The sequence below is a fragment of the Phocoena sinus genome, chromosome 16 (assembly GCF_008692025.1).
Source record: "Phocoena sinus isolate mPhoSin1 chromosome 16, mPhoSin1.pri, whole genome shotgun sequence".
In the NCBI taxonomy this organism is placed as follows: domain Eukaryota; kingdom Metazoa; phylum Chordata; class Mammalia; order Artiodactyla; family Phocoenidae; genus Phocoena; species Phocoena sinus.
This window is the reverse complement of record NC_045778.1, coordinates 58,434,658-58,447,799: the sequence shown is the minus strand read 5'-3', so window position 1 is coordinate 58,447,799 and position 13,142 is coordinate 58,434,658. Positions and strand designations below refer to the sequence as shown.

The window sequence follows — 13,142 nt, the reverse complement described above, 5'->3', positions numbered from 1 at the left end:
CTATACCATAATAACTTATGAATAAGCCTGGATATTAATTGTTTATACTCATGTCTTTTGTTTGTTTGTTTCAGTTCTGATTTTGCATAAAGAAGGGAGATCTTGGCTCCATTTGAAGTCCAGATCTGATCATATTCCATCTTCAGTACATAATTTTGAAGGAGGCAACCCTGAGTGAGGGAAATAGGAACAGTTTTAGTTGACATTTATTATTATTATTTTTTAAAGATACTAAGAGGAAGCAGAAACAGAAAGGGAGATAGAGGTGTGTGAAAGGTGAGATTTAAAGGAGGAAGATAAGAGCTGATGTAGAGGGCCTGCTGAGGCAGTTTATGCTGAGAAAAGCTACTGGGTGTGTTTTAGTGTTGAGAGTGAGTAGAGGAAAGGTAATAATGAGGTGTTAAACATCTTTACTCTAATAAATAGTTGAAGACCAAGAAAAGGAGGGGATCAAATACATGAAAATAACCTTGGAGCAGCCAGTAGGTGGAGAAAGTTATATAAACCAGTCTAGAGAAGTGTTGGTAACAGTATAGTCAGGAAGTCTAAGCACACCATTTATACGTAAGCTTCCTTCCCTTTAACATTTGACTGCATCTAGCACCTTTATTTGTTTAATCTTATGTTAATGGAATGGTAGAAAGAACACTAACCAGGAGACCAGGTTCTAGTCCCTGCCTAGTCACTAACTAGTTGGCGTGGTGGTGGGGGGTTGTTTTCGAATCCAAAAAATGAGAGAGTTGGATTAAATGACCTCTAAGGTCCTTTCTAGCTCTAAAAGTCTAAAATCAGCTATGTCAAAGCCTCACAGACTTTGAACTCCCTTCACGTCGGGTCAGAGGATAGAAGACAATGTGTGTATAGTGATGTGTATAGAACACTAAACAGTTGATAGAATGAGTGCAAAGTCAGATGTTGAAGGAAAAAAGCATTATTTTATGAGATATTTGGGACATTCCTTCTTGAAGAGGAATCGTGGTCCCTGATGTCAGAGGCTTGTGGGAGCCAATTTTAAGGTTGCTTTGTTCATTTTAGCTGCCTATTAAATTCCCTCTAGAGAATGATAACTTCCAGGTAAGAAAACCCTGGCTTTTTTAAGAGGGTAGGGGGTCTGACCTGAATTGTCAGAGGCAGAATGCAGGTTTCCCCTGACACTGACTCTCAGAGTATTGAAGAGCTGGACTCTCCTTCTCAATACTGTTTGGCTCTGCTGACATCTGTGGCAATTGGGACACAGGCCACCTCTTGGCCTGTGCCAGAATTGCTCTTCCTCCCCTCATATTTATCACGTTGTTATCCCTGACTCTGAATCCCAGAGATCAAGACTAGCTGTAGTCTAGCAGAGGAGCAATAAATCATTGCTCTCACTTTCTTTTCTCCAGGTTTTCTACCCCTTAATTACCACATAACCACTTCTGAGGCTGCATCTTTGTGCTGTATGTGCCTGGGACAAAAGCCCTCCTTGATTGGATATGTGCAAAAGCAGCTTTGTCTCTATCTAGCCATTATGTTTTGCAGAGTGCCACGTGTGTTACCCATCCTTTTCTCTTGTATCTGGTGAGTTTAAGGAGTCTTATTGTCAGGTGATTTATCCATTAATAGGGCTTTTCTAAGCTCTGGGGTTAGGGGGTGGACTGGGCAGCCCCTACTCATTAAGGAGAGAGGTTTGGGCTGGATGAGTGCTTGTTTTTTTTCCCCCCTGCTGCCGTGCTGCCCGGCTTGCAGGATCTTAGTTCCCCGACCAGAGAGTGAACCCAGGTCATGGCAGTGAAAGCGCTGAGTCCTAACCACTGGACCACCAGGGAATTCCCTTGGGTTAGTCATTTTTATGTGGATTTTAGCCAGTCCCCTTCATTTTCTGGGCTCCTAGTAGGAGCTAAGCAGGTTGTGTGATCCAGAATGGGCTCCCGTGGAGCTTTTTTGGGGTCCAGTCCAATAGATCACTTGTTAACAGACAACATCAAAAGGGCCAGCTGCCTATCATTTGCCTTTCCATTATGAAACCTCAGAGAACTTGAGTCAGGGTGAAGAGTTCATAAATGAGGATACCTATCTCCTTCATCCCTAGCAAGCCTTCTTTTTTTTTTTTTTTTGGTATTTGAAGGGAAGGTCCAGGCTTTAGAAACAGAATATAGACAAGCTATTGTACTTTTGCCTGCTGTTTCTTTACTGTACTTGTGCTTTTAGAGGATTGAGAGTGAGGGGTGTTGTGTGGCAGGCAGCAAGTGTCTGGAGAGACTTACTTCTACTCATCATTCCCTGCTGTTTCAAATCAAAGCTCACATCTCTTTTCTAAGAGTAGTAAACTTCACACAAAGCTCAGACAGCATGGGAGAATGGACTTCTTTGCTGGCAAAGAAGCCGATATGGTCTTAGAAAAGGAGAGGTCAAGCCTTTTTTTGTGTGTCTGTGGAAGTAGGAAGGGTTGAGGGGGAGAAGACAAAAGGAACATCAAATACTTGCAGCTGCTGAACCCCTTCTTTATAGTTCCCCATCAAACAGGGGAAATAGGTACAGGGGCAGTAGTCATGATGGGCAGAGAAGCAGAATTTATTTTATAGTCTTAGTTGAGAGAGTATAAGGCAACTGATAAATTATTTTATGCTTAATATTTATTTGCAAAACTGTCTTTAAAGCTGCACTGTTAACCTAGGGACTTGGCAGTCAGTCTCATGACTGAGATTGCTTGGGTTTTAGCACTGTCTCTCCTCATTAAAGATTACAAGGCAAAAAGGGGACCTTTTCAGTAAACGTTGTCACAGTCGAGAGAGGACAGAGCAGGCTGCACTTTTGTTTAAATACTTAGTACAGTTAAGGGCTTTTTTTTCCCTTCATGAGCTCCATTCTTTTTTTTTTTATTCCTAGGTATTTTATTCTTTTTATTGCAGTGGTAAACGGGAGTGTTTCCTTAATTTCTCTTTCAGATTCTTCATCATTAGTGTATAGGAATGCAAGAGATTTCTGTGCATTAATTTTGTATCCTGCAACTTTACCAAATTCATTGATTAGCTCTAGTAGTTTTCTGGTGGCCTCTTTAGGATTCTCTATGTATAGTATCATGTCATCTGCAAACAGTGACACTTTTACTTCTTCTTTTCGAATTTGTATTCCTTTTATTTCTTTTTCTTCTTTGATTGCAGTGGCTAGATCTTCCAAAACTATGTTGAGTAATAGTGGTGAGAGTGGGCACCCTTGTCTTGTTCCTGATCTTAGAGGAAATGTTTTCAGTTTTTCACCATTGAGAATGATGTTTGCTATGGGTTTGTCATATATGGCCTTTATTATGTTGAGGTAGGTTCCCTCTATGCCCACTTTCTGGAGAGTTTTTATCATAAATCAGTGTTGAATTTTGTTAAAAGCTTTTTCTGAATCTATTGAGATGATCATATGGTTTTTCTTCTTCAGTTTGTTAATATGGCGTATCACATTGATTGATTTGCATATATTGAAGAATCCTTGCATCCCTGGGATAAATCCCACTTGATCATGGTATATGATCCTTTTAATGTATTGTTGGATTCTGTTTGCTAGTATTTTGCTGAGGATTTTTGCATCTATATTCTTCAGTGATATTGGTCTGTAATTTTCTTTTTTTTGGTAGTATCTTGGTCTGGTTTTGGTAGTATCTTGGTCTGGTGGCCTCATAGAATGAGTTTGGGAGTGTTCCTTCCTCTGCAGTTTTTCAGAAGAGTTTGAGAAGGATGGGTGTTAGCTCTTCTCTAAATATTTGGTAGACTTCACCTGTGAAGCCATCTGGTCTTGGACTTTTGTTTATTGGAAGATTTTAAATCACAGTTTCAATTTCATTACTTGTGATTGGTCTGTTCATATTTTCTGTTTCTTCGTGGTTCAGTCTTGGAAGCTTATACCTTTCTAAAAATTTGTCCATTTCTTCCAGGTTGTCCATTTTATTGGCACAGAGTTGCTTGTAGTAGTCGCTTAGGATGCTTTGTATTTCTGCGGTGTCTGTTGTAGCTTCTCCTTTTTCATTTCTAATTTTATTTATTTTTTATTTTTATTTTTATTTTTTTTGCGATACACGGACCTCTCACTGTTGTGGCCTCTCCCGTTGCGGAGCACAGGCTCCGGACACGCAGGCTCAGCGGCCATGGCTCATGGGCCCAGCCGCTCTGCGGCATGTGGGATCTTCCAGGACCGGGGCACAAACCCGTGTCCCCTGCATCGGCAGGCAGACTCTCAACCACTGCGCCACCAGGGAAGCCCCATTTCTAATTTTATTGATTTGAGTCCTCTCCCTCTTTTTCTTGATGAGTCCTCTCCCTCTTTTTCTTGATGAGTCTGGCTAATGGTTTATCAATTTTGTTTATCTTCTCAAAGAACCAGCTTTTAGTTTTATTGATCTTTGTTATTGTTTTCTTTGTTTCTATTTCATTTATTTCTGTTCTGATCTTTATGATTTCTTTCCTTCTGCTAACTTTGGGTTTTGTTTGTTCTCCTTTCTCTAGTCCCTTTAGGTGTAAGTTTAGATTGTTTATTTGAGACTTTTCTTATTTCTTGAGGTAGAATTGTATTGCTATAAATTTCCCTCTTAGAACTGCTTTTGCTGCATCCCATAGGTTTTGGATCATCGTGTTTTTGTTGTCATTTGTCTCTAGGTATTTTTTTATTTTTCTCTTTGATTTTTTCAGTGATCTCTTGGTTATTTAGTAACGTATTGTTTAGCCTCCATGTGTTTGTGTTTTTTATGCTTTTTTTTCCCCTGTAATTGATTTCTAATCTAGCGTTGTCGTCAGAAAAGACGTTTGATATGATTTCAATATTCTTAAATTTACTGAGGCTTGATTTGTGACCCAAGATGTGATCTGTCCTGGAGAATGTTCCATGTGCACTTGAGAAGAAAGTGTAATCTGCTGTTTCTGTATGGAATGTCCTATAAATATCAATTAAATCAATCTGGTCTCTTGTGTCATTTACAGCTTGTGTTTCCTTATTAATTTTCTGTCTGGATGATCTGTCCATTGGTGTAAATAAGGTGTTAAAGTCCCCCACTATTATTGTGTTACTGTTGATTTCCTCTTTTATAGCTGTTAGCAGTTGCCTTATGTATTGAGGTGCTCCTATGTTGGGTGCACATATATTTATAATTGTTATATCTTCTTCTTGGATTGATCCCTTGATCATTATGTAGTATCCTTCCTTGTCTCTTGTAACATTCTTTATTTTAAAGTCTATTTTATCTGATATGAGTATTGCTACTCCAGCTTTCTCTTGATTTCCATTTGCATAGAATATCTTTTTCCATCCTCTAACTTTCAGTCTATGTGTCCCTAGGTCTGAAGTGGGTCTCTTGTAGACAGCTTATATATGTGTCTTGTTTTTGTATCCATTCAGCAAGCCTATGTGTTTTGGTTGGAGCATTTAATCCATTCACGTTTAAGGCAATTATCGATACGTATGTTCCTAAGACCATTTTCTTAATTGTTATGGGTTTGTTTTTGTAGGTGCTTTTCTTCTCTTGTGTTTCCCACTTAGAGAAGTTCCTTTAGCATTTGTTGTAGAGCTGGTTTGGTGGTGCTGAATTCTTAGCTTTTGCTTGTCTGTAAAACTTTTGATTTCTCCATTGAATCTTAATGAGATCCTTGCCGGGTAGAGTACTCTTGGTTGTAGGTTCTTCCCTTTCATCACTTTAAATATATCATGCCACTCCCTTCTGGCTTGTAGAATTTCTGCTGAGAAATCAGCTGTTAACCTTATGGGAGTTCCTTTGTGTGACATTGGTCGTTTTTCCCTTGTTGCTTTCAGTAATTTTTCTGTCTTTAATTTTTGTGAATTTGATTACTCTGTGTCTCAGTGTGTTTCTCCTTGAGTTTATCCTGCCTGGGACTCTCTGCGCTTCCTGGACTTGGGTGGCTATTTCCTTTCCCATGTGAGGGAAGTTTTTGACTATAATCTCTTCAGATATTTTCTTGGGTCCTTTCTCTCTCTCTTCTCCTTCTGGGACCCCTATAATGCGAATGTTGTTGCATTTAATGTTATCCCAGAGGTCTCTTAGGCTGTCTTCATTTCTTTTCATTCTTTTTTCTTTATTCTGTTCTGCGGCAGTGAATTCCACCATTCTGTCTTCCAGGTCACTTATCTGTTCTTCTGCCTCAGTTATTCTGCTATTGATTCCTTCTAGTGTATTTTTCATTTCAGTTATTGTATTGTTCATCTCTGTTTGTTTGTTCTTTAATTCTTCTAGGTGTTTCTTCTTTAATTCTTCTAGGTCTTTGTTGAACATTTCTTTCATCTTCTCTGTCTTTGCCTCCATTCTCTTTCTGAGGTCCTGGATCATCTTCACTATCATTATTCTGAATTCTTTTTCTGGAAGGTTTCCTATCTCCACTTCATTTAGTTGTTTTCTGGGGTTTATCTTGTTCCTTCATCTGGTACATAGCCCTCTGCCTTTTCATCTTGTCTGTCTTTCTGTGAATGTGGTTTTGTTCCACAGGCTGCAAGATTGTAGTTCTTCTTGCTTCTGGTGTCTGCCCTCTGGTCCATGAGCTCCATTCTTATACAGAGCTGAAGCAGTAGGTTCTACAGTATATCTGGCACATCTGTTGACCAGTTAGAATTAAAACATTTTCTTCTTAGCAGTGATGTTTGAAACAGTTACATAACTAAAACTTAGTGACTTGGGATGCTAGCATCCTAGGGTGAGAAGGGGACACTCAATAAACTGAGCAAATATAATGTGGAAATCACCATGCAGGAATAAATTTGGAACACTGAAATGTCCATTTTATAATCAAATTTCTGACCTCAATTGCTGTTTACGAAGTGGCAAAAAGGAGATTTTTAAAAACCTGTGGGCAGGTGAGCAGACATGTGCTTGGGAAGATCAGTGCTTTCTTCAAATACACCTACTTTGCCTGCTTTTAAAAAGTCCTTAGTAGCTGTGATGTACTCATTCTAGCCCTCTTTGGATTTCTGTAGAGCTAGTTTACTTTCATTGCTTTCATTTAATAACTTTATTGATTATGCTTTGATTACCTTATTGATGCCTTTCCTTCTTTTTTTTTTTTTTTTTCTTTTTTAAGCCTTGATAAATTTGCTGAAGTTCCTTATGTCCAATGAGACCGTACTTCTGGCCAAACACAACATTTTTACCTTAGCCCTTATGGTGAGTAGCAAAAAAATATATTTATTTTTATGAGCTGTACCCTAAGGCAGAAGTGGGCTGGTTTGAGACAGGAGCTGGTATTCTAGGGATTAAGTCATAGGGAAAACCAGGCCTTTATTTTCCCTTTGGATCAGAATCTCTACACTGGTGCTCCCCACTTTCACCTATGTCTTTGGAGAACCTGGGGTCTTTCATGAGATAATGGTAAAACACTATTATATGATATTCCCACCAAACAGATATAAGAGGTGTAAATTAATTTCAAGAGCATTGATAATACTAAAAAGTAGAAAATAATTAGGTAGTGGTGAGTTTTGAGTACTTATAACTTGATTTTAATATAATTTATTGAATTGCAAGTTTATATAAGTTAATCTTTAATAATGACTTTAATAACCAGCTCACAAAATTTCTGAAAATGTAACAATTAACTCTTGCAAGACAATAAGGGCTGGCTATAGCACACTACTGATAATACCCTTCTGGTCTTCATAGTATGATACCTGTTTATGGGCTTTTGCTTCTTTTTTAGATTGTGAACCTATTTAATATGTTTATCACATATGGCGATACATTCCTGCCCACCCCCAGTAGTTATGATGAACTCTACTATGAGATTATCCGCATGCACCAGAGCTTTGACAACCTCTACTCCATGGGTAAGCTGTCTTCTTTTTATTCCTCTCTCCCCATCAGCTGTGATTTTTGGTATATGAGAGGAAAAGACTACATAAGATTCTCCTCTAGTTGCTTGGTGCCCTTGCTTGGCACAGAACTGTGTAGTCTCCTTTTCTCAGGCAATAAGAAAGTATATGTGGACTTCTTTGCCTTCAGGAACTCAGAATTCATCTCAGTAGAAAGCTGGTTAACATCCCTGTAGCCCTTTCTTGATGTTTGTGAAAGAGAGAGAATAGGGAGGCTTGTGGATTTAGTGAATACCAGTGAGATCCCAGTGAGAGTGAGTGGGAGTTGACAGCAGCAAACAAAAGAGCTTGGATCCCAAGGGAACATTGTGTGATTTGAGAAGGTACAGGGTTTTAAGGAGTTTTAATGTACCTAGGTATTTTTAGCATAACTCACAAGAGGAAGTGGGCATTAGATAAAAATCTTTCTTGCAAACCTTTTGGTAATTGGCTCACTGAAAATTTACTCTGTAGCCGTAATGAGTATAACTTACTTCTGAAAGAGGTCATGTATCCCTGTAAGTTTGAGTGAAGAGGCTACTCAAACCTACCTAAGTTTGAAAGGTGTTTATAGTGCCCAGAAACAGCCACTCAATAAAGCGGTCTATTAAAAACCTCCAACTTATTAGCTTTATTGGGATGTAATTGATATATAATAAGCTGCACCGTTTTAAAAAAATTTTTTATTTATTGGCTGTGCCACGCAGCCTACGGGATCTTAGTTCCCTAACCAGGGATGGAACCCGCGCCCCCTGCAGTGGAAGCGCAGAGTCTTAACCACTGGACCGCCAGTGAAGTCCCAAACTGCATTCTTTTAAAGTATACAATTTTTAATAAGTTTTAGCATATGTATATGTACATGAAGCTGTCATTAAAATCAAGATAATGTACATATCCATCCTCTCCCTAAAATTTCCTTGTGTCCCTTTATGTCTCTTTTACCACCTCTGTCCCTCACCCCCCCATCCCTGGACAACCAGTGACCTGCTTTCTGTCACTGTCGATTATTACTTTATCCCTTTCATTGGGTCTATTCGTGAAAAGTTCATATTTTGCTTGCGACTCCTGTATCATGAGAAAGGTAGAGGGGATTTGGAGCAAATACCTGGAGAAAGAGTAGAAGCAAACCGTGGAAAAGGATTGCCTAGGAGGACAGAATTTTTTCTATTTCCCTGCTCTCTTATTCTCAGTGTAATAGCTTTAGCATCAGGTCAGCTCCCCTCAGAATATTAAGTTCCCACTGTCACATCAAGACACACGTCTCTTTTTTTTAGGAGCTAGGAAGTCTTCCATGAGAACCCTCTGGCAAACTTCCCACTGGCAAAAGGTGCTCAGAGTACCCTGGTGTGGTTTGCATGTACCTGGTTTTACCAATGTCCTTGTTTTCAAGAATGTAGGATTTTCCAAGGGTGAAGAGCTACCCCAGAGGCTTTAGTACCCATTAATAGATGAATAAAGATGTCTTTCAGTGAGGAAAGGAAAGAGAGTTGGAGTGGGGGAGATATTTTATAGACGTCTGACTTATCTGCTCAACTGTGCCATATACACAAATGAGATAAACCCTTGTAGCCACAGCAATAAGATGAGAGAGGACATCTGGGAATGCTCAAATCTGCTAACGGAATTAAAATGGTAACCAAGAAAGTACAAATAGGAAAGTGAAAATTTCACTAAATGAAACACAACAAATAGTAGGAGGTGGCATGTTTCAGTGCTCTCCATTTTGTATAAAGTATGAGAAACTTCTGGTGGAAAAAAACATTTAAGTCAAGTTTTTTGAGGTATAATTTACATATATGGTAAAATTCACCCTAAATGTACAATTCTGAGTTTCAACAAATGCATATGGAAGTGTAATTATTATAGAAAATCAAGATATAGAAGGGTTTCACTATCTCAAAAACTTCTCTTGTGCTCCTGTGAGGTCAACTCTTCCACCCACCCCAATCCCTAGCAATCACTGATCTGTTCCATGTCTGCATGGTTTTGCCTTTTCTAAAAAAATATATAGAGGAAATCATACAGTCTTTTGAGTCTGGCTTCTTTTTTTTTTTTAATTAATTATTTTACTTTTATTTGCTTTGGGTCTTCGTTGCTGCGCGCGGGCTTTTTCTAGTTGTGGTGAGCGGGGGCTACTCTTTGTTGCAGTGCGCGGGCTCTCATTGCTGTGGCTTCAGTTGTTGTGGAGCACAGGCTCTAGGGTGCGCAGGCTTCAATAGTTATGGTGCACTGGCTTCAGTAGTTGTGGCGCACGGGCTTAGTTGCTCCGCGGCATGTGGGATCTTCCCGGACCAGGGCTCGGACCCGTGTCCACTGCGTTCGCAGGCAGATTCTTAACCACTGTGCCACCAGGGAGGCCCTGGCTTCTTATACATAGTAATTTGTTTGAAGTTATCCATGTTGATGCATGTATCAGTAGTTCATTCCTTTTTATTATGGAATAATATTCCATTGTGGGAATATGCCAGCTTGGTTTATCCATTTATCAGTGGAAGGACATTTGGGAGGTTTCCAGTTTTTAGCGATTGTAAATAAAGCCCCTGTAAACATTTTTGTACACAGTTTTATGTGAACACAAGTTTGCATTTCACTTGATTACATACCTATGAATGGGATTTTTGGGTATTATGTAAGTGTGCGTTGAACTTTATAAGAAACCACCAAACTGTTTTCCAAAGTGGATGTACTATTTTACATTACTTACAACAGTATGCAAGAGTTGTAGCCACTCCATATCCTAGCCGGCTTTTTTTTTTTTTTGGCTTCTTACAGGTGTGTAGCGATATCTCATTATGGTTTTAATTTGCATTTTCCTGATGAATAATGGTGTTGAGCATCTTTTCCTATTCTTATTTGCCATCCATATATCTTTGGTGAAGGATTTGTTAGATTTTTTGCCCATTAAAAACAAATTTGCATACCCGTATTTATAGCAGCACTATTCACAATTGTCAAAAGATGGGAGCAACCGAAATGTCCATCAGCAGATGAATGGATAAATAAAATGTGATATATACATATAATGGGTTGCTATGCAGCCTTTAAAAAGAAAGAAATCCTGTTACATGCTACAATGTGGATGAATGTTGAGTATACTATGCTAAGTGAAATAAGCCAGTCACAAATTGTTTCCACCTATATGAAGTATCTAAAGTAGTCAAATTCATGGATACAGAATGGTGGTTACCGGAGGTGGTGGAGAGGGTGCAAAGGGAGTTGTTTAATAGGTACAGAGCTTCAGTTCTGCAAGACAAAAAGGTTCTGGAGATCTGTTTCACAACAGTGTACATATACTTTACATCATTGAACTGTACATTTAGAAATAGGTTAAGGTGGTAAATTTTATGATTGGTATTTTTTACCACAATAAAAAGAAATATACTAAACTTTAGACTTTATTTGGATTCTGCTAATTCCTCTAATGTTCCTTTTGTATTCCAGGATCTCATCCATTGCTACATTTACTCATGATGTCTCCTTAGTCTCTTTTTATGTGACAGTTTCTTAGTGTTTGCTCAAGTTTCATGGCCTTGACAGTTTTGAGGAGAACCTTCTTCAGTTTGGGTTTGTTTGATGACTTACTCATGGTTGGACGAGGGTTATGCGTTTGGGGAAAGAATGCCACAGTGTCAGAGTGGCCTTTTCGTCACATCAAGGGTATATGTTATTAAGATGACTTAATCACTGGTGATGTTAATCTTGATCACTTGGTTAAGGAAGTGTTTGCAAAGTTTCTCCTCTGCAGGATTGCTTTTTCCTCCTGTTCCGTGCTCTGTTCTTTGGAAGAAAGTCACTAAATGCAGCCAACTTTAGAGTTAGTATTGTACCACTTCAGTAAAATATGCAAGCTTTGCTACTATATAGGGTTCTCTAATCACCAGCCCCCCACACTTACTTTGATATTATAGTTGTCATATGTATTACATCTACATTGAAAACTCCACCAGACAATGCTATAACTTTCACTTGTGACAATCATCCAAATTCTAAAGAACTTCAGAGGGAAAAATATATTTTTTATATTTGCCTATATGTTTTCCATTTCTGTTGCTCTTTTTATTCCTGAAGATCCAAATTCCTTTCTGATATCATTTCTCACAGTCTTTAAGAATTTTCTGTAGCATTTTTTTGGACTTCTGGTGACAAGATTTTTTTTGTTGTTTGTTTTCTTTCATTCCTGAAGGGTATTTTTGCTGGATATAGGATATTGAGTTATAGTTCTTACCTTTAAGTACTTTGAAGATGTTATTCCCCTTTTTTTGGCCTGTATGGTTTCTGATAATAAATCTGTGTTCGTTTGAATCATGTTCCCTTATTCGTAATATGTTGTTTTTCTCCTGCTTCTTTTAAATTACTTTTCCTTATCTTTGGCTTTCAGAAGTTTGATTATATGTTTTGGCCTGGTTTTTCTTTGTGTTTATCCTGTTAGGGGTTTCCTGAGGATCTTGAATCTCACCAAATTTGGGAGTTTTCAGCCATTCTTTAAAAAAAAATTTTATTTATTTATTTATTTATTTTTGGCTGCATTGGGTCTTTGTTGCTGTGTGCAGGCTTTCTCTAGTTGTGCCAAGTGGGGGCTGCTCTTCGTTGCAGTACGCGGGCTTCTCACTGTGGTGGCTTCTCTTGTTGCGAAGCATGGGCTCTAGGCGCGCAGGCTTTAGTGGTTGTGGCACGCGGGTTCAGTAGTTATGGCTCACGGGCTCTAGAGCGCAGGTTCAGTAGTTGCGGCGCATGGGTTTAGTTGCTCTGCGGCATGTGGGATCTTCCTGGGCCAGGGCTTGAACCCGTGTCCCCTGCATTGGCAGGCGGATTCTTAACCACTGTGCCACCAGGGAAGCCCCAGCCATTCTCTTTTGCAAATTGTTTTCTGCCCTTAATTTCTCTCTCCCTTTCTTCTTGGACTACAATAACACAAATGTTAGACTTTCTGATACTGTTACACAGGTCTCTGAGGCCCTGTTTTTCCCCCCATTTTTTCCTGTTCTTCATGTTTAATAATTTCTACTGTTCTGTCTTTAGGTTTACTGATTTCTGTGTCAATCCATTCTGCTATTAAGTCCATCTAGAGAATTTATTTTACATAATATATGTTTTACTTCTAAATGTTTTAATTGGTTCCTTTTTATAGTTTCAATTTCTCTCCTGAGAAGTTCTACCTTACCATTCATTCATTCAGGAATGTTTGCCTTTTTCTAATGGAGCATGTTTGTAATAGTTGCTCTAAAACTCTTTGATAATTTTAACATCTGTGTCACATCAGGCATCTGTTTGTCTTTTCTTTTGAGACTTTGTTACATTTTCTTGTTTTATTGTATATCCTGGTTCTTTGTATGGCC

The 13,142-nt window shown here is 38.7% G+C and overlaps 1 protein-coding gene across 5 annotated transcripts in view; it reads left to right on the top strand.

Annotated features, from left to right (window-relative positions):
- The window catches only part of ARMH3 (armadillo like helical domain containing 3), a 175,519-nt gene that overhangs the window by 76,858 nt on the left and 85,519 nt on the right, over nt 1–13,142 (top strand). For all 5 annotated transcript variants that reach the window (XM_032608970.1, XM_032608973.1, XM_032608974.1 and 2 more), the window contains 2 exons: nt 7,041–7,123; nt 7,656–7,782. In XM_032608970.1, the coding sequence (XP_032464861.1) occupies nt 7,041–7,123; nt 7,656–7,782 (210 nt within the window). The remainder of the gene's footprint in view (nt 1–7,040; nt 7,124–7,655; nt 7,783–13,142) is intronic.